Source organism: Lissotriton helveticus, chromosome 6 (assembly GCF_964261635.1).
Source record: "Lissotriton helveticus chromosome 6, aLisHel1.1, whole genome shotgun sequence".
NCBI classification, from domain to species: domain Eukaryota; kingdom Metazoa; phylum Chordata; class Amphibia; order Caudata; family Salamandridae; genus Lissotriton; species Lissotriton helveticus.
The window spans coordinates 417,321,893-417,343,408 of NC_136067.1; the positions used below are offsets into that span (position 1 = coordinate 417,321,893).

The following is a 21,516-nucleotide window of genomic DNA, read 5'->3' on the forward strand; positions in this document are numbered from 1 at the left end:
GAAAACAACAGGATACCACTGTCAGTCATCGTGTTCTTGCTGTCTCACTCACTCAAAGGGAAGCAAAGTCAAAAGGAAGGAAGACTGGGTATGCTGGGGAGGTGGGTGTAGCCAAAAGCATGATGGTAATTGCAGTTCCAGCCAACAGTCTCCCACCCACATGGCCCAGAAAGCTCACACTGACCCATGCTCACCTCACAGAGAGTGGCAAAGTACTGACAAACTGGCTGACACCAGGTCCTGCTGTGGGGAGCACAAGGCCCTGCTGGGAATTAAGCCCAAACAAACAGGACCCCAATGCCTGACTGCCTGAAAGGTAACTTGCACTCCTTGCAATGGAAGCATGCCCCATGGTAGGATATCTGGCCTAGTGGGAAGGAGTACTGCCAGCACTGACTAAATCTACCAGCTAGTCCTGACACACCTCACACCAATACCAAACAACACACCTGAAACTATGCTCCCCAAGAGAGTGAGTCAAAACCTACTTCCAAGTTGTCTGCCACTGGGCTCTGCTGTGGGCAGCACAAGGCTTTGCTGAGTACTGTGCACAAACACCAGGCCAACACTGTCAGCCATCCGGCCAGCACAGTGACATCAACTCACAGGGAAGCTGATTCACAGGAAAGTACCATTGGTATGCTGGGAAGGTGGGTGTAGCCAAAAGCATAATTGGATTTGTAGCCACAGCCAGCAGTCCTACTCCCACATGGCCCATCAAGGCCACACAGAAGCATGCTCACCTCACAGTGAGTGGCAAAGTATTGACAAGGTGGCTGACACTAGGCACTGCTATGGGGAGCACAAGGCTCTGCTGGGACTTGGGCTCAAACAAATAACAGGATACTACTGACTGACATCCTGAAAGTGCAATGTGACTCCCTGCATTGGAATCATGCCACATGGGGGATTACCAGGCCTCTATGGGTGAAAGGGCTTCCTGCAATGACTCCAAATGCTACTAAGACAGGCTCAAAACACACCTTCTCAGCCAGAACAAATGGCACCCTTGGGACCAGTCACTCTGAAAATAAATGCCTTGGCAAGATGGCTGACACATGGTCCTGGTGTATGATTTGGCTGCAAGTCATGCCTACGCACTGGCCAACTCAAACACATTTACAGCCACAGCCATTGGAACTGTAGGTATCATTGACAGGGGACACCTGACTGTGACTAGAATGTACACACCCACATAGCTAACACTGTAGCATGGTGTAATTACCAGAATTGCAGCTGTGAGCAGCGTCTGAATACTACAGCGTTCTGCGTTGTATGCATCATTCACACAACACATCACTCACTGTCACAGCGCTCCAAACACAATGACTGACCTGGACTGCATTGGAGGAGGCATGTAGCTTACAGCAGCTGCACTGCATCACACACACCTCTGCCCATCACTGTCATGCGCATGGAAAAGCAAGAGAGCTGCTGTGCTCAATCCCTCTCACCATAAAGGAACTAGATAAGATAAATGATGTCAGCATGGACAAAACTCTGCACCAACATCATTAGCTAAGGTAACACCATCACTTGCATGAAATGTGATGTGGACTAGGAACACAGACAACCAAATAGTGTCTGCCATTAGATCTCAGGCATACTGGACTGGAAGCATGTTGGTCAGACAGACCAATGTGACGCACAAAGACAAGCAAAAACTGCCACCACACATGCCCCAAGCTTGCAACATACCCTAACTGGCATTGTATGTATGTCATTGTTAAAGCACTAATGTGGACATAGATGGTACAGCTGTGTCAGGCATGTGATGGCACTTGAGTAGCAATGGACATGTACAGACAATTGATCAATACATGAGCTGGTCCTGCACAGAGCTTGCACATTGAAATGCCTCAGCCAAAACAGGACAAAGTGACTCCGGCAAGATCAACCTCTGTCACAACTCAGGACAATGCAATGAACAGACTCTCATAATGATATCCAGTGGCAACTGTCATGTGTGTGAAACTTGATGTCAGTAGAACCATAACATACATTGTGTATTTCTTCAAACCATAGGGGATGCTGGGGACACAGCAGGAACTGAAGAAGAGTCCCAGTCTCAGACTTTGCCGGACCAGGAGCTCACCGGTGTGGATCTGTCTCTGTCCTCTTTGGATGACAACCACAAACAACCTGGCCCTTCTGGTGTGAGTTGTTGTGCAGCAACAGCAGTACAAACATTTGCACCCCCTGCAACCACTTCTGAAACATCTGACAACAGACAGAGTATCCCTGCCCACCTGGACAGACCAAGGCCACAGACCACCAACAGCACAGGTACACAGGGCACCCAGGAAGCGACAGACAACACCGCAAGCGCCAACACCCAGGGGAGCCCAGTATCACCTGTGACTGTAACTGCAGGTCCTGCCCAGGTGGTTCGTGGCAGCGGGAGGGTGGCCAGGCAAAGGTCACGGCCTGCAGAGAGGGCTGGGCTGCATGATGACACACACCTGGGACACATAATAGATTCATGCAATGAAAGCACAGTAGGTTTTAGCCAGGTAGTGGGGATCCTCAAGGACCTCAAACAACAGCAGGCTGCCCATTATGCCCACTTGGACTCCCACATGTCCTGGGTGGAGACATACATGTCCCGCATGGAGTCCAAGAGGGACAAATTGGACAATCTAACAGTGGTGCATAGGGACATACTGACATGCCTCCGCCAGATCAGCAGTGCACCAACATGACACCTCCCTGTGCGCCCACAACATCTGTTGCCACAACATCGACAACTGCCACAGGGAGGAAGGAGGACTCTGTCAGAGAGTCCCAGTCACCACAGTGGCCTGCACTTGAGGGTCCCCCGAGCAAGAAGAGGGGTCGTCCGAAGAAGGGCAAGTGACATGCTGATGCCCATGCACATCACCCAGGAACTCAACACCTGTTCTTGACATCGTCCTTTGTGTGCAAACCATTTGACATTGTTGACTGACACACAACTCACCCCCTTGACATGGAGGGTCTGAGTTGTGACAATTCATCAAATTACTTTGGACTTAACTCTGGACATTTTATCTTCCAACACTACCAATTCACCTGTTGACTTTGGATTAACATCACACCGTACAGCACTTCCAATTACGTTCCCTATCCTCACGCATGTTTGTAAATAAAATCACATGACTCTGTTGTGATTTAAACTTGCTTGGTGTCATGGAGATGATGATTTGCTGAAGAACACTGTGCATGCAAACTACTACAGCAATGTGAACACTGCTATTTGAGTCATGGTAATGTGACACATATCAGGGAGACACACCACTAGGGCAACCCAACACATACTCACCATGGCCATCTGGCATCACCGGCACTGATGTTGACAGGAAATACATTTGAATGCACATACACCAGCCCCATCCTGTGTGAGTGGCAATCAGCCCACATCTATAGAATGCAAATGACATTTGGATGTGTGTACACAGACGAAGTGAGGAAGGACACCCCAAAGTGGAGCACAGGTTTATTAAGGATTCACAACCTGAGAATCCCATACCTGATGCAAGGTAACCTCAAGTGACAGTGATCTAAAAGTAACCAAGTGGTAAACAATGAAAGTCTAGGGGTGTGCAGCACATCATGGTTTTTGACAAAGACTACTTGCACTCTAGAACAGGAATTTGGGTGTACCCTGTGAAGGACATACTGAAAACACAAATACACAGATCTACAGCATACAACTACAATGTACATGCCCAAAAATAAATCCCAAACTATGTAAACACAACCTAATAATCAGGTAAACACTGTTTGTGAGTGCAGACTACCTGAAATGACATATCCCTGCAAGCATCTTGTCAAGTAGCAAACAGCCATACTCAAGCAACACCACTGCACCACCAACATACATCAGCCAAACACAATACTTTGAAAACACATCACTGTATACTTTCATTTATGAGAAGTTGTGGGTCAGCTGGGCCCGGACATCCCCTTCACTCGTTCCATCACTGCGTCATGCCCCAGGGCAGGATCCTCCACGGCTGGCGGATGTTGGTCATCATCATCTTGGATAAGAGGCAACTCCTTCCTCACTGCCAGGTTGTGTAGCATGCAGCACACTATGAAGATCTTGCACACCCTAGCTGGTGCATATGGGAGGGACCCTCCTGTCTTGTTCAGGCAGCGGAATCTGCTTTTCAGGAGACCAAATGTCCACTCAATCATCCTCCTGGTTCGACCATGTGCCTCATTGTAGCACATTTTCGCTGGTGTCACAGGGTTCCTGAGGGGCGTCAGCAAAGATGGCATATTGGGGTATCCGGAGTCAGCTACATACAGACAATTGCACATTAAATGGGTCTGAAAAGAGGTTGAGGAACAACTTCAACATAACACACACAATGGTAAACAGTCAGTACACACCAACAAGCCAGGAACGCTGGTACTGCATCTGTGACGTAATCGTCAGGATGCGACTACTCTTCATGACGTACGCGTCTTGTACTGAACCTGGGAAACGTGCACACACATGTGAAATGGCCATGTCCACCAGACATACCACCAGAGCATTGATTGAGTGGAAATGTTTCCAGTTCCGGTATGTCTGCTCATGTGCCTGTGGTGGTACCACATGTGTCCGATCAATGGAGCCAACTACATGTGGCATCCTTCCCAGTACATAGAAGTCACTCTTGATGTCAGTGAGTTGTTGTGTTGTTGGGAAATGTATGTGGTGGTTGAGGAAATGTAACATTGCCTCAAACACATCTCAAAGCACGAGGCTGAACATGGTCTGTGACATCCCACCAGCACTAGCCTCAGTGTGTTAAAAGGTACCAGTGCCAAATAGGTGCAGGGTTGCCATCACCTCATCTTGGGGGTCAGCGCTTTAGGGTATGGCTGGCCAAGTTGCAAGTGTGGGGTCAACTGCTCCGCCAAATCATCAATCAGTTGCCTAGTGAAGCGGTACTGTTGGATGCAGTCACGTTCAACCATAGTTGCAAGGTCAGGGAATGGTCTGTGGACAGCTGGTCTCCTGCAGTACATAGATGAGCAAAATAGAGGTTATCAGTTCCCCAGCCATCTGCCAGTCTTAAATAGCATATGAAACAACATTACAGGACACAAGTACATGATGTGTGTTCTGTTGGGTATGGGCACATATGCCAGATACATGCCCATCATCACCTCAGCTCTACATGTCTACACAACATCGTCCATGTTGTGCTGTGACAAATCTATAGACTCTGTCACAGCACATCAGTACGAGTGTCACACACCAATCATACACCACAGTGACTAGTGAGGACCGATGTCTTACTCACATCACAGGTTTCTGACACACACACACAGGGACCATGTATTGACACAAGGCCACTCTCATGATGTAGGTTCTCATGTACATGCCACAATGCACACATGACACCCACATGCATTGCCACTTGAGTTGGTTGCAGGTCATACATGGATGTCTGTGACACACAGACGCAACATCAACTTACACTGTCAACACACATGGATGTGGTAACCGTTTGACATTGAGCACATGAATTCAGATTCATCTGCGTTGCAAAATGCACACATACTGTGGATGAACATCACATATGTGGTACTGGGACACCTTGTGACACACATGCCATTCCACCTAAGAGTCAGGGTGTATGTCACAATTCATACACAATGTACCCCTGCAACTGTGTACATGCCTTGTGCTCTGCACTGTACAGCTGGCAATCATATTGGTAATGTGCACAACACAAAAAGGTATCTGTCTACATGTCACGGGGAACAGCCAATACAACGCGGGTTTTACCACGTGTTGCTTTTACATCGCACGCATTACAACGCATTCGATGTTACAATGCGTGGTAAAACCTCACATACCAGTACATTGCATGCGCTTTTACAATGCATGCGATGTAATGGTATAATGGCAGCGGTGGCTATCCAAGTCCTTGTGAGGAAACTTAGGCTGTTTCCTCACAACGACGTGAAGCAAGCAGGAAGGAGGAAGGAGGAAGCAGGATCCGACGGCGACGCTGGAGAGGGGAGAGGTAAGTGGGTTTGAGCATGGGGTGGGGGTTACTTTTGTAGGATTTAGGGTAGTGTAAAAGTAACGTGGTATTGTTTGAGCTGTGTGTGTTTTAAAAACAAAACGTTTTAGTGTGTGTTGTAGTGTTGTCGTGTTTGTTTAGTGTAGTGTATTAGGGAGGGTAGTGTAGTAGTGTTTATGTAGTGTAGTGATTTCGGTTTTAGTGTAGTGTAGTAGTGTTTGTGTAGTGTAGTGTTTAGCGTTTAGGGTAGTGTAGTAGTTTGTGTAGTGTAGTGTTTTAGAGTTTAAGGTAGTGTAGTAGTGTTTATGTAGTTTAGTGATTTTGGGTAGTGTAGTAGTGTTTATGTAGTGTAGTGATTACGTTTTTAGTGTAGTAGTGTTTGTGTAGTGATTTAGGTTATAGGGTAATGTAGTACTGTTTGTGTAGTGTAGTGTTTAGGGTAGTGTAGTAGTTTGTGTAGTGTAGTGATTTAGGGTTTAGGGTGGTGTGGTAGTGTTTATGTAGTTTAGTGATTTAGGGTAGTGTTGTAGTGTTTATGTAGTGTAGTGATTTAGGTTTTAGGGTAATGTAGTTGTGTTTATGTAGTGTATTGATTTAGGTTTTAGGTTAGTGTAGTGTTTGTGTAGTGATTTAGGTTTTTGGGGTATTTTATTAGTGTCTATGTAGTGTAGTGATTTAGCTTTTAGGGTAGTGTAGTAGTGTTTATGTAGTGATTTAGGTTTTAGGGTAGTGTAGTAGTGTTTATGTAGTGTAGTGATTTAGGTTTTAGGGTAGGGTTGTAGTGTTTTAGGGTTTAGGGTAGTGTAGGGGTGGGAGTAGTGTGGGTAGTGTTGTAGTGTAGTAGTGTTTTAGGGTTTAGGGTAGTGTAGGGGTGGGAGTAGTGTGGATAGTGTAGTAGTGTTTTAGGGTTTAGGGTAGTGTAGGGGTGGGAGTAGTGTGGGTAGTGTAGTAGTGTTTTAGGGTTAGGGGTAGTGTAGGGGCAGGAATAGAGTGGGTAGTGTAGTAGTGTTTTAGGGTTTAGGGTAGTGTAGGGGTGGGAGTAGTGTGGGTAGTGTTGTAGTGTAGTAGTGTTTTAGGGTTTAGGGTAGTGTAGGGATGGGAGTAGTGTGGGTAGTGTAGTAGTGTTTTAGGGTTAGGGGTAGTGTAGGGGTGGGAGTAGTGTGAGTAGTGTTTTAGGGTTTAGGGTAGTTTAGGGGTGGGAGTAGTGTGGGTAGTGTAGTAGTATTTTAGGGTTTAGGGAAGTGTAGGGGTGGGAGTAGTGTGGGTAGTGTAGTAGTGTTTTAAGGTTAGGAGTAGTGTAGGGGTGTGAGTAGTGTGGGTAGTGTAGTAGTGTTTTAGGGTTTAGGGTACTGTAGGGGTGGGAGTAGTGTGGGTGGTGTAGTAGTGTTTTAGGGTTTAGGGCAGTGTAGGGGTGGCAGTAGTGTGGGTAGTGTAGTACTGTTTTAGGGTTCAGGGTAGTGTAGGGGTGGGAGTAGTGTGGGTAGTGTAGTAGTGTTTTAGGGTTTAGGGTAGTGTAAGGGTGGGAGTAGTGTGGGTAGTGTTGTAGTGTAGTAGTGTTTTAGGGTTTAGAGTACTGTAGGGGTGGGAGTAGTGTGGCTAGTGTAGTGTGGTAGTGTTTTTGGGTTAGTGGTAGTGTAATGGTGGGAGTAGTGTGTTGTGTAGGTGTAGGGGTAGGGATGTCACTTACCTTGCAAATTTTGACTGCGAATATAGCTTTACCACACATGCCTTTGCGTTGTAATGGCATGTGTGGTAAAGGCACATATGTCCCAGGCAAGCTATTGTGGGTGGCATCCTTTTGCACAGTGACTGCAATGCTGACAGATGCCGGTGACTTTTAAAAAGATGCGTGGTACACCTAGTCGCCAATCCGTGTGCATGCATTGGCTATTGACTTCAAAGCTGACAGACGCGGGTGAGTTTTCAAAAGACGCGTCGTACACCTAGTGACCGATCCGTGAGTACGCATTGGTTATGGTTTGTCTGTCTGCTTGAACCAGAGTCATGTGCATAAATTAGGTTATGGGCATTCCTCATTTGATACACAGGTGTGGCCCTTTCAGTCTGTGACCTGATTCACTTGGGAAGTGTGTCCCTGCTGTTGTCCAAGGTTGAGGTGGGAAACAGCATCTGCTACGGGTACAATATTTTAGGCTTCGTAAGTGTGGCAATTGATTGACATGTGTCTGCACATTGCCATATATCTAGCATGTACTCTGTGTGAGCCATTAATACGTGTTCTAATTGCTGCTCTGCCTCACCATATGTGTCTGGGGTGTTTACCCACACCCATGCAGCAGGTGGGACAATGTTGAGGCCTCAGAAGTATGTACGTCATGTGTGTCACACATGCATAGACCCATGCCTAGTGTTCAGGGTAATCCCATGGTACACATGGACAAGGTCAGGTATGCCTACTTCGGACATGAAGTACACTGTGTTCTCCTACTCCTATGTGTCAACCTACATTTAGTGCACTGTGAAATGTGCACTCAGGTGGCAGCCTCTGTGTCATTGTGGAGTGGCCTAGCTTTTTAGACTCCTGGGGTGTCAAACAGTTTGGGTTGGGCAGCCAGCTGAGATGTGGCTGTTGGATCATCACATAGGGCTAAAACATAGGTGTTTTATCACTTGACTGTGCCTAATGGTGTTTTCGACATTTAAGTGCAAGCAGCTATTATTCAGTCTCATCAGACTGTGATGTGATCCTATTGCCAGACTTGTGCTTGCTGTCACTCAACTGTAGCATTTGTATGATGTGGGATCATCAGAAGCCTTAAGATGTGGGTAGCAGTGGGAGAACATGTGCATTTGACAGCTGCAGGGGTTATATTCACCACAAATACATGATTGTGATACAGTGCAAACTGTTTGTTTTTGGATGCACTGACCCTGTGACTAAAGTCAGTAATGACTGATTAGCCAGACTGGCCTTTAGCACGGTATACCGCTTCCAAATGTGTATCCTGCAGTGATGTCAGTTGTCCTGCATGCACTCAACTGTGGCATCGGCCATCAATACATGAGCACATCATGGTGTGTGGTGAAGGAAGCATATCCATGTTACTAACAATGACTTTGGCCATACCTTAGCCTCACACATGTACTGAGTCAGTGGCAGGAGATGGGATATGTGTGTACTGACGCATTTCCATCACAAATCCTGCAGTTCAGACAACTGTCTCTGGGTGCATATGTGCACATATGTGTAGTGGCTAACTAAATGCACAAGAGACACATGGGTCTAAGAAAGGGTAGGAGCATGTCTTCTTCGTGCCAGGCACTGCACCCCCTGCCCCTGCCTCCCCTGTTGCCATGAGTGTGGAGTCTGTGGCCCATGTAGGGCAGACCGCAATGCTGAGTGTCCTCCATTCACACACCAATCTGTTGACACAACTGGTGTCCTTCATGGAGGGCATCTCATCAAACATGACTGCCCTACATTGGACCATTAAAAAGCACAAAGACATATAAATATGTTAAAACTTATAGTTACATCTGTTTCTTTAGACATTCACTTTGAAAGTTTACAAATTGATTTGAACAGGTAATACACCACCATTTTTTGCACAATTCATTAAAATAGATTTTTTTTTTTACAGTAGAAATGATCTTAAAACGACAGACAATGACCACTAAACGACTCTGTGACCAATGTTATTGTGGCATGGCTTTCTTATAACTGATTACAAATTTTGTTAAGTGGCAAATAAGTTGTGGGTCATTTGAGTCAAGACATTTTAATATGGCAGTTCTGCAAGAGCGAATGCCTCTTTCCATTGAACTGTCTCTTCAACAGTTGACGGCGTTGCAGACCTAAGGCTGGGCAGAAGCTTCAGAAAACTCATAAATCGAAACTCACTTTTAAGCAAAATGAAAACTTGCCAACCCAAAGGTAAAAAAACTTCGAAATCCTCTTACTTCATCTTTGCAAACTCTTCAGTTTTAGACTTTTTTTTATAACATAATATGTTAAAGTGTTAAAGCAACCAATGCAGAATCTTCATTAACGACTTATGCTTTGGGTTTGAATTATAATAATCAATTAATTACAGATTTGCATTTTGAGATCATTGGGGCAGAGGGGTTTCTTTACTACCAACACTGTCTTTAAATTGGGGAGAATTTTTTTGATGACATGTTTGAAAAAACAAGTAGTTTTTGTGATTTTGATAACTAACAGCCAGGGTAGATTCCCACTTGTATAATATATAGAACATGTATAACATATTTGTGGCATTGTCTGGGGGTTATTTTCATACAACATAGATTTATTTGTTTCTTGATTATGAATAGTTTTTTGTACTGGGTTACACTGCACGTAAGGTATACAATTTGATCCACATATGGTGCTTAATGACTTGATGTCTTGCAGCCAGGGGCATATCTTCTGTGGGTTGTTTGGGATTAAACGACCCCCTAATATATTTGCTAATCAGGTCTCAAATCAACCGGTAGGGTATCATCTTCACATCACTGCCTGGCTGAAAACAGCTATCCAGAGTCATGGCAGTGCTGGCAAGGACAGAGTAATATGTGCCATGCAGTTGCTGTGCAGAGAAGGCCTGTTTGATTTAAAATTGCATGTTATCAGGCATGCCACAATTATAGTGACCAAATACATAACTAAGAGTGGGTGTAACTTTCAGAATTTCCTGCTGTGTATTTACTCAAAACTATGCAGGATTACACAGGATTATGCAAGGTGCACAACAAAGCTATTTTCTTAGCTTATAATGCACCCTTTTAACCAAAATGGACCCAAGAATGCATTTTGTGCGATGAAAATAGTGCTAAATAAAACAGAACACAAACAGAAGCATCCTCTTGTGCTCCTGTGCTCCTGCGGTAGAATTCATGTGTAAAATTACTTATAATTATGCAAACAGATGTAATTGTATAATTTTGCCTCAAAAGAGTAACATGAAATTACTAATGCACATTTAAAATTTCGCCCAGGCCTAGTCATAACACAAGCTGCTAATGATTTGTGCTTACTGCTCTTTCGGAGAGATTCCACGTCTGGTGTCCCAGTCATTCCTTGCATCTCCAAAGCTTGTGCACTTGGACTGACAATAAGTCATGGCTCTCTCTCTCTCTCTATAGAATTGGGTGTCCGCTATTCTCTCACATCATGCACTCAGGTGATTCTCCACTGGCCACCATGGTGTGCCACAGGCTAAGATGGTGGGCAGATTAGAAATGGCAGACTGGTGGGTCACATTGAGCAAACGTACAACATCATTATCCACAGAGTCACGCCTAGTGCAATGGGACCCAAGTGCTTGGTAAAGACTTGATGTAGGAGTATCCAGTTAGTAACTACTGGGCATTCTCCAATGGCCAGAGTGATACCGTAGCTGTTAACTCCTTGCAATGTTTGAAACCTGCCATAACATCTCGAAAAGGGCTGTAGTAGTCCTCCTGTAATAGCTGGCATTCTTTTTAACAGCACATTACACCTCAATATAAAGCTGGTGATTCATAAACTGACATCATAATGACAGCTGGGACAGAGAGGAAACAAGCACAGCTCACTCGATTAGTCAGTGGCAAGCGTTTAACTCACTAAAGAAATGTTATCCACGTATAAAAAAATGTGCACACGCATTGCAAGAACCAATTTCAAGCAGGATGTGTGAAGTATATCTACAAAAGCCTTGTCCATAAATAAGTCATTGTTAAAGGTTCAACTTCAGCTGTCTTTGATCTAATTAGGACATATATGCAGGTATTTACTTGGTGGAAATAAAAATAATTTTTCCCATTCACATATATCTGCTAAGTTGCCTCGTGTAATTCTTAATGTCTTCAAAATATCTTTGTTTTGCAGCCCATAAAATTTTGCACCCAGGGCCTAGTATTTTTTTTTTAATTGCACACAATCTCATTTATCCCAGAGAGGACCTATTTCAACAGAGAAGGTAACAAGTCACACATGCTAGAAGCAGCCTAATACCTTGCAATGAACAAATGTGTTGGAAAGTGGCACTCTCTGAACGGTCACCTCAAACGTTTTCCATCCCCCTCTTCTTTTTCTGACCTCGCTTTTGTTGGCTTGAGGACTCTAAGCACTTTACCACTGCTAACCAGTGTTAAAGTAAATGTGCTCTCTCACCTAAACATGGTGTGATTGCTCTATCCACAATTGGTCCATTTATTGTACTTATAAGTCCCTAGTAGAGTTCCCTGCAGGTGCCAAGGGCCTGTAAATTAAATACTACACTGCACTGTAGCACTGCTTGTGCCAGCCACTCAAGTAGCCCTTTGAGGTGTCTCAGGCTTGCCATTGCAGTGCCTGTGTGTGCAATTTACAATGTCTTGTCGACTTGGCATTTAAAACCCCTTGCCAAGCCTTAAATTCCACTTTTGATACATACAAGTCACCCCTAAGGTAGGCCCTTAGTAGCCCGTTGGACCGGTGCTATGTAATCAATGGGTAGGGCATGCACTTTTCGGTTTTACATTTCCTGGCAGTGAAAAACTCTCACATTCGTTTTTCACTACAGTGAGTCCTACCCCTTTCATAGGTTGACACTGGAGATTTCTTATTGCCTTTAATACAGTGTAATTCCTAATACAGGGAAGGTAGATCTGTAATGTTTAGTACCTATGAATTGGTATCGATAAAACATCTTTAATGGCAAAGTTGGATTTATTGATGATATTTTTTAAAATGCCGCTTCTAGAAAGCTAGTAATTTTCCTACTCTTAGCTGTTTCGTGCCTGCGGCCTGTCTCTAACCATTCTGGAGTGTGTGACAGCTAAACATTGTACATTCTATCTAGATAGCTACACAAAAAGAGAACTTAGGTGTGACTTGAATGATCTTCCTAATAGAAAGAGAGAGAGGAGCTGGGCGCAGCTTCACACTTTCACCTGAATATGCTGTGTCCTGTCTACATACAACGGGCTGCATACCCCTATGTAGTAAGTCTGGAGACAGGGCAGGCAGGGTTGACCTCTGTGCACTTCAAATACCCTTCTTTGAAGTCACCCCCACTTCAAACGCACAACTCAGTCAAGTTACAGAACCTCCGGCACTACTAACCCAATACACCACTGTACCTGTGAAGAACTCTGCCAAGAGGAAGGACTGTTGTCTGTTGTGCTGCTTCATGGACTACCACTCTGCTGGACTGTTGATCTGGAAAAACTGCTTTTCAGCTGTGCTGCCCTGCTGCATATTACTCTCTGGCCTGCTGAGGAACATCTGGACCCATCTCACTTGAACCCAGAGTTACTCCACGGGCATGGTGGCATGCCCGCTGTTCACGGTCTCAGGGACATCAACGACTTCTCATCAACCTGAAATAGAATATGGACTTTGCTTGGTGATATTCTTGCCCTACCAAGTAGTATCAATGTAGTCTGGGACTATTGGAAGTGGATATAAAGTGCTGCGACTGACAGAATCCTCGCATCAATTATGTTGTGCCAATTGGAACTGGTGCATCTCCTTGGACACATCACCACCGCTGCAGAGACCATGAACATTGCATTGCCAACTGTGCATCGCATTTTCTCCAGTTTCCAAAAAATCTCCAACTTTGTGCGCTGATGCATCGCCTTTAACCCAGCATTTCAGTGGCACCTCATTGTCTCCTTGCTTCCCACATCTCGACTCCATGAACGACGCACTAAGGTACTTTGCAGTGGGCCAAGGCTAGTCCCTGTATCTGACACACGCTCCATCGCGGTCAACCTCAATGTTTGGATAAACCCCGGTCTAACGCAACCAGATAGCCACGGTTAGTGCCTTAAGCTTTTGAGCACTACAATTTAATTTAATCTTTAAAAATTAATAACTTTAGTTATACTTATTGGATATTTGTCTTAATGTTATTGTTTTATTCATAAAAATATTCCATGTTTTTCTAACCTGATGTATAGCCTTTTTATGATGTTCTAATTGTGTTACTGTTTGAAGTGTTGCACAAATACTTTCTACATTACTTCATAGCTTAAGCCTGACTGCTCTGTGCCAAGCCACCAGAGGGTGAGCACAGATTATTCATGGTGTGCGCCTGACCTACCCTGACTAGGATTGTGGTTCCTGCTTGGACCGGGTGCATACCTTTGCCAACCAGAAACATATTTTCCAACATTGGTGATCAACGATGAGGATAGAACATGTGTTTGTGCAGTGCTATGCAGTAATTTGATGTACACTACTAACTAAGGCCACTACAAGTTTTAAATTCTCAATTTTCTATGAATTGGTCATTTTCCTAAATTTGACTCCTGTTTCACCTTCATCAATTTGGCCACTTTTTGATGTTGCACATGTGATACCTTGTCAGAATATCCTGGGATCTCAACTGCCTAACATACTACATGTTGGGGGAGCTGAAGGAGTTCTCTAAGGAGAGGGGGCTGAATGTTGGTAGAAATGTTTCCAGGGTGGACCTACAGATAGTCCACCGAACCTATGAGGAAGTAAAGAGGCAGCAAGCAACAACCTAGGAGGAGAACCCTGAGCTTCAGGAAGGACCCCCTGCCTCCAAGAGGGGAATTAGGATGTCAAGGAGTGGGCAGGAAGCTGTGTATCTGTCACAGATGGAGTTTAACATCAACGCCATTGAGAGCTACAGCATGGCTAAGCTGAAGAAGTTGTGCAGGGAGAGAGGACTGAAAATCCCTAAGTTTGTCTGTGACATGGCTATGATATCTTACTGCCGCTAGCTTGTTTTGACCTTATTTTACCTTATAAACTAACAAAACCACAAACTATCATGGCAAGAAAGGACACAAAGTACACTATGTTACACATAAAGAAGTTGGGGAAATGACCATTTAATGTTGCAGAAATACCTTCCGCGAATTGGAGTATCCACAGGTTTATTCCTCCACCAAGTTTAACTTTTTCACTTCCAATACAATTTATAATACCATCAACTAAGCAGAAAAAGATGTGTATGAGTCATGGAGTTGACCTTTTATATACCACCAGCTCAGGGACCCTAGCTGTCGAAGACCATCGAGCTCAAACAGGGGGTGCCCCAGGGATCTACCCTTAGTCCAAAGCTATTCAATCTTTATGTCACTCCTGTGGCAGAGAATGCGGGGAAGTTTAGCGTCGAAGTTGTGTCGAACGCCGATGACACGCAATTGGTTGTATCCCTTGCGCAGGATGACAATAAGACAGCCTGCAACTTCAACTTATGCATGCAGGAACTAGCAGTATGAATGGTCAACAACTGCCTCAAACTGAACGGGAGCAAGACAGAGGTGTTGGTGGTTGGTAAAGCTCCCTCTGTCTGGACATTAGCTTGGTGGCCACAAACCCTGGGCCCGACCCCAGAGCCTAGTGAACATGTCAAGAACCTAGGGGTGTGGCTTGACCCCAAGCTCTCGTTCGTTTTGGAGTCTTGCTTGGTCTCCGTAAGACACTGGACCTGCTGCCCACTACAGCGAGGAATACCATGGTCCATGCCTTGGTAACCTCTAGGCTGGACTATGGAAATGTCCTTTACCAGGGTGCTAATGTCAACTGCATACAGAGGCTGCAGTGTATCCAAAACGCAGCAGCCCGCATGGACCTGATGCTACCCAAGAGAGCCTCCTCCAGTAGTGCCCTGGCTGCCCTGCACTGGCTGCCAATCAAGGAGTGAATCCTGTTCAAGGCTCTATGTTTAAGCCATGGGATTATACCCAGGAAGGGGTCCACTTATCTATATAACCTTCTGACCACGTATACCCCTTCATGCCAACTGATACCCACTTACTTATGTATTAGTGAAATTTGGAATACTATAGCCCATAATTTTGGCCTCACTGATATTATAGGTACCTATAATCTAATGGGTAATTTTATAGGTACCGGGGGTCAATAAGAACATTGCAAGAAGAAAGTGTGGAACAATATATGTCTTGTGGTGGACACAGCAAGGAGAGGTAAGGTTTTACCTCTTGTGAGATAATGATTAGGTAGATTCATGCCTCCGTGGTTTTCGAGCCCTAACTGTCATGTTATTTTATTTTTCTCTGATTTTACCTACAGGAGACTGCTTTTCTAAAAATACATAAGGTATCATAGAAAATCTTCTTTTCTTATTCAATCTTTGGGGTACCACATTTGATTAATTGAGCACAGTTGCATAAATTGGCAGGAATAATAGATTCACGAGGTGCCCGGTGTACAGAAGCTGTTAGGTCAACACTATGACTAGAGTATAATGGCAATATCTTTTCTTTTTGGTGCACTTGATCAAGTACTCCCCGTACAAATTCACATAGGTGTGTTGTTTGGGTTTTAAGAAATCATTGTGAATATGTTGTCAAACATACAAATTGGTGAATTTATGTTTTTCTTCCTGCCCTGAGGAAGTCGTGGGGATACACTCCTATACGACAAAATGTGTTGGTACAAGGGAGTGGAAGACTGTGACCCAGATTTAAGAAATAAAAGACACAGCCTGTGCTACAGAGAATTGTAAAAACTATTTTCAATCGTGGATTGAGCTTTAGGAGGGATTGGGTGTTTACTCTCCTTTTCTGTAAGCACGGCTATATGAAAAGGATTTAAAATAGATCTTGTGAAGTGGAATAATATAGTGTAAATTTTAGATGTGCGCCTCATATCTCTTTAAACACCTCTTCTGTGAAACTCATCGCTAGTTAGGAGTACACAATACCACAGTATTTATATGCCAGCATATATTCCCGATTATAGCACAATGGTGGAATTGTTCATTTCCATTCTCGTAATGCTGATTACACTATTCTGTCTCATTATATTAATTATTGCAGCACACGTTTTCAATACAAGAATCACAATGAAACAATAAATATTGAAACACCTTGCTGAGTACTTCTTGAGTATTTCTTTGGTATGCATGAGTAATAAAAAAAAAGGTTTCTAGATATGATATCATGTTTTCCTTGGGGAGTCAGAATTGTCATGTTGTCAGGTAGCGTCATCCATCTGCCATAGGGTTGAGTTTAGGTTGCAGATGGTGCACGGTGAGCTAGCTGTACTACAGGTCAACATGTCCTGAGGGTGTGCATGGAATCAGTCTGGCACAACGCTGATGTTTATGTTGTTCAACAAATACACAGTTTTACTTGGAAGGTATAAGTCATACAACAGAAGAGTCTGAAGAGGACTATTTCAGCATCCTAGAAAATGCGTAAAACTGATTATACCTTACCTCAGAAACGGGGTCCCAAAAGGGCGATGACCCTGAGAAGGAGGAGGAGAACGAGGAGGACGAGGGGAAAAATGTCTGGGCAAAGATTCCAGAGGAGAGAGGGTCCTCTGCTGGATCCTATGCAGGAAGCAGTTTCTTCTACCAAACCCTCTCTCCCAAAGAGTTAAAGGACAGACGCCCTTAGAGGGACCTGAGGCTGCAGCTGGCCCAGTGGGCTGCTGAGGATGAGAGAGACTTGGAAGAGATAAAGATCTTGCTGGCTCATGAAGTATGTCTCAAGAAGCTGGGCTTGAAGGACCAACAGCTGGTAGTGTCTAGCAGAAATGGTGGCAGAAATACTACTGTGTACACTGGTGACAACAGGTGATTTGAGGCATACTCTAGAAGTGCACAGGATCCCTGAGGATTGAAGTGCTGGCATATGGAGGCATATACCTAGAGATGGTAGGGACATCCTACCATCCTAGAGAAGGGTGGCAGGCTAAGGTAGCCCACCATGAAGGAGACCCTTGTCAAGAAGAATGGATTTACCTCAAACGAGTACAGGTTTCAATTTAGGGGCAGTCAGAAACTGTCTCACCGGTCCTGGGAGGATTTTCTGTGTTGTGTTTGTAAGGCACTGGATGGTTGGGTGAAGGGTAATGAAGTAAACACTTAGAAGGGCCAGCACAATTTGATGTCTCGAGAGTATATGTTAGTCACTGTTTTCCAGAACTACCCCAAGACCTGGTTGGTTGCATGTTCACTGGCCCCAGCGAGCTTGCAAAGGAGGCAGACCTCTGAGTGAGTACCAGAGTGCCTGGAGAGTGATCCTAAGCAGGGTGGCCCAGGTTCACATCAACAGAGTAAGAGGTAGGTACATAGTGGCCAAGACTGGTCCCGGTATTTTAAGGTGGGAGAAGAGTCCAATTTCCCTTCTGAGAGCAGGAGGAGAGGAGGGGGTAGGCAGAGGGTACACTATTTCCAGCTCCAAAGTTTGGATTGTTCCCAAAGGAGGCACGAGCAGGGGGACATGTTCTGTACTAAGAGCTTATTTACCGATGGGAGCTCCACAGTTTCAGGAGAGAAGGGTGGTGCAGCTGCCTTTGGTACCCTACTATTTATATTTACTAGAGATATCACTACACAGCGGAGGATACAGAGTTTTAGATGGAGCAGCAGGAGGTGGAAACAGTCCACAGTGACAGTACCAGAGGATCAGGGGTTCCCAGATCTGTGATCAAAGTACCTAAGACTGACCCTGGTCAGGCCACTTCTGACCAGGGCAGTCTTCATGTACTGTCCCAGGGACAGAGGGCTGAGGACCTGTGCCAGCCAGACTCTTAAATGGTGCATACAAAGTGGGTCTCCCGTGAGGGGGTAGTAGTACTCCCATGGAGGTTCTTGCTTGCCAGACACATGTTCAGCATAGGGGTACCGACCCAGGGTTGAAGACCTAGTTTCAGGATACCACTCCTGAACTATTGGGAGGTGGGGTAGAAAAGGGGTACAAGGCACCTGGGGCTACTTCCCCTCACTTATAAAACAACAAAGAGGTCAGTGACCCCTGGGTAGTATGTGGCCTGGCTCTTGACACTAACCGCTGTCAGTGGCCTCTGTTGGTTGCTGTCCTTATGGACAGAATTCTCCTTGGGTTGGGGACAGAAGTTAAGGTTAGTTACCACACAGATGGGGTCCACATGTGAGGAGAAGTGTTCCCATGAATCAGCTCAGTGGCCCCTTGTTAGAAAGTCACTCTTTTGGCCTGTTCACACCCAATTTTTGTGTGCTACGAGAATTAATGGTAGCTGAATTTGACTGTGCCCTGAGCCCTGCTAGTCAGGCTCAGGGCCAGTGCTATGTTAAACACAAAACACACATGCATTGAGGTACACTTATAATTTGCATAATCTACCCTATAAGTCCCTCTTTTTTGCTTATGCATGTGTGCACTGCTGAGAGCCTGAGGTCATTTTAAAAGCAGCCCTGAGTCGCAGCACTGCTTTTAAAAAAATACTTTTACTACAAACTCGACTTTGGTGGCAGGTGCAGTATTAAAGTCATAATAAACATTATTGCTACATATTTGGTGCCCCCAGGGTCTCTCCTATGTGTTCCATCGGTGGGGGTTAGGGAACTATAAGCGGGTCTTGTATAATCTGACACATTCCCGGATTTACTAGAGAAAATTCAACTTGGGAATGAGTCAGAATTTACTGCCACCCCAGGGATGGCGTTAGGGAGGCGCAACAAGAAGATATCTTTTCATTTATCCTCGATTTTTCCTTTTTCTATGTGTGCTGCATCCTGCAGCACACATAGAAAGAGGATATCTGCGCTGCATTCTGGAGCACACATAGAAAGAAGACATCGCCTGAATTGATTGATTTTATGCAAAAAGGTGTCCCTTCCTGCACAAAATAAGCCCCTTGCACAGGCACCCTTGCACCATGGTGCAAGGGTGCCTGCGTTGGCGCACAGCAGCCAGCCTATTGTGCGCTGGTGCTAGGGAAAAGGACAGGAATGCACCGTATCTTATAGATACAGTGCATTCCTGCCCTTTTCTTTTGCTGTAGGGCAACGCAGCAAGATTCTTTGCAGTGCCGCCCTACGTCAAAACCTCATAAATAAGGCGCTCAGTTTTGATCTATTTTGTACAGCAAACATTCTTCATTCAGCTATTTATGTTTATATCATGAAAGAATCTGGCAATGAGGTCCATAAAATGAATCATATTTTTTACTTTGCTATTCAAAAATGTTAAACACGCACCTAGACACATATTTTTATTTGTATTTAACATAAAATGTTAACATTGATAAGGCTATTTAAATAATTGTTCATAGATAAGACCCATCATGGTGAAAACTTTCTTTTTGGTGTACAACAGTTACAACGTCCCATGTCAAAAACGCCTGCTTTATAATTTCCAATTGGGATCAGCTCGTTATCTACTTTCTGTGTTCTCCGGCCTAAAAGGACAAAAGGGATAAAGAATTGATCAGACACCATGGTCTAGCATGTTAATAGGCATTTCCTACTCGTTTTTTCACTGTTTTCTGTTAAAAACAAGTTACCGCTGAGTCAAATCAGAGAACTGCGTGCAAAAGGTACCAGCTAGTCCAGTCATTTAGTAATTGTATGTATGGATTTATATAGCGCTTATAACCCAGGGGTCTCTAAGCGCTTTGCCTTGGGAACCCGTCCTGGCTTTTCCCTGTGAGATAGCCCCTACAGGGCATCCCCAAGGTGAAAGCGAGGCATCCCGCCGCGGGGGGGCCGTTGTGGAGATTAAGCAAGCTTAATGCCCAGAGTTGCAGAGTGTGAACCCATGATTAGGTAAGGCACCGAAGCGAGAATTATCGAGTCCGTGGACATTTGAGCTCGAGACCCTGCCGCGTCGGGAATTGAACCCTGGTCCCGGGTCTGACCTCTGCTTCAGGGTCTGCCTGCTCTAACCAGTGAGCCACACTTCTCCATTTACGCGATTAATCGGTACAAAAGTGACACCTAAACATGTAATAATGTACACAGAGTCCCAGTACATTTAGAATGTCTTTTATCACGAAACAGACACACTTAAAAGCAGAGTCACAGAGATTTTCCTGAAAGACAGACTAATGTTGTGTGAGGAACACTTGTCCAACTCAAATGCAATCACATTTAAAAAACAGAGAGCGAATAAGAGTTTTAGTAATAGTCTGCCGAAAGGTGCATGACGCTTGAAAGAGACGTCTGCTACAAATTAGGTAGAGTGTAGGAAAGAAAACTAGAAAAAGAGATGCAAGTAGGCGAGGGAAAAAGAAAAGAGTTAGATTGAAGCAAGCAAAAGAAAATATGTATTTGAGTCAGATGATTCATTACTCAAACGTTCCGGAAGCAGAGGCAGACATCATGAATCTAGTAGGTAATCTCCTGCAGATATACCTGTCACCGTGTATTGTAGGAATGTTCGAATATGTTTCGGGATGGCTAGAACTGTCTGTGATCCTCTTTGAGAAGCAACTAGTAGCACGTCAGTCATCAGCACCACTAGTGGTGTATGTGAGCAAAATTCGTTTAATACAAGGACACGGCATGAGATACTGCTCTGGAGACACCTGAAAACCACCCATCACAAGGTCATCATAGTCTGGTACTAGTCCAAATAAACAGCCTCATCCTGTATTGGGAACAACAAGGGTACAAGAGCAAGTGCTGATTTCTGTTGAAATAATGAGGATATTTTGACTGAACCTGGAACAGCACTGAAGGTCTTTGGTCACAAGGAAGGAAAGAAACTATCAGGTCATCTCAGTGCACAGTATAGTGGGCCAATCACAGTTCAATGTTCACCCCCGTAACTGTAAAGAAAATTCTTCTTTTACCATGTTTCA

The 21,516-nt window shown here is 44.6% G+C and overlaps 1 protein-coding gene across 11 annotated transcripts in view; it reads right to left on the reverse strand.

The window, feature by feature from the left end:
- Positions 1–19,911: 19,911 nt before the first annotated feature.
- Positions 19,912–21,516, reverse strand: part of DCDC2C (doublecortin domain containing 2C) — a 5,988,712-nt gene continuing 5,987,107 nt past the window's right edge. For all 11 annotated transcript variants that reach the window (XM_078647857.1, XM_078647853.1, XM_078647855.1 and 8 more), the window contains one exon: positions 19,912–20,112. In XM_078647857.1, coding sequence (XP_078503983.1) covers positions 20,088–20,112 — 25 coding nt within the window. In that variant the 3' untranslated portion in view covers positions 19,912–20,087. The remainder of the gene's footprint in view (positions 20,113–21,516) is intronic.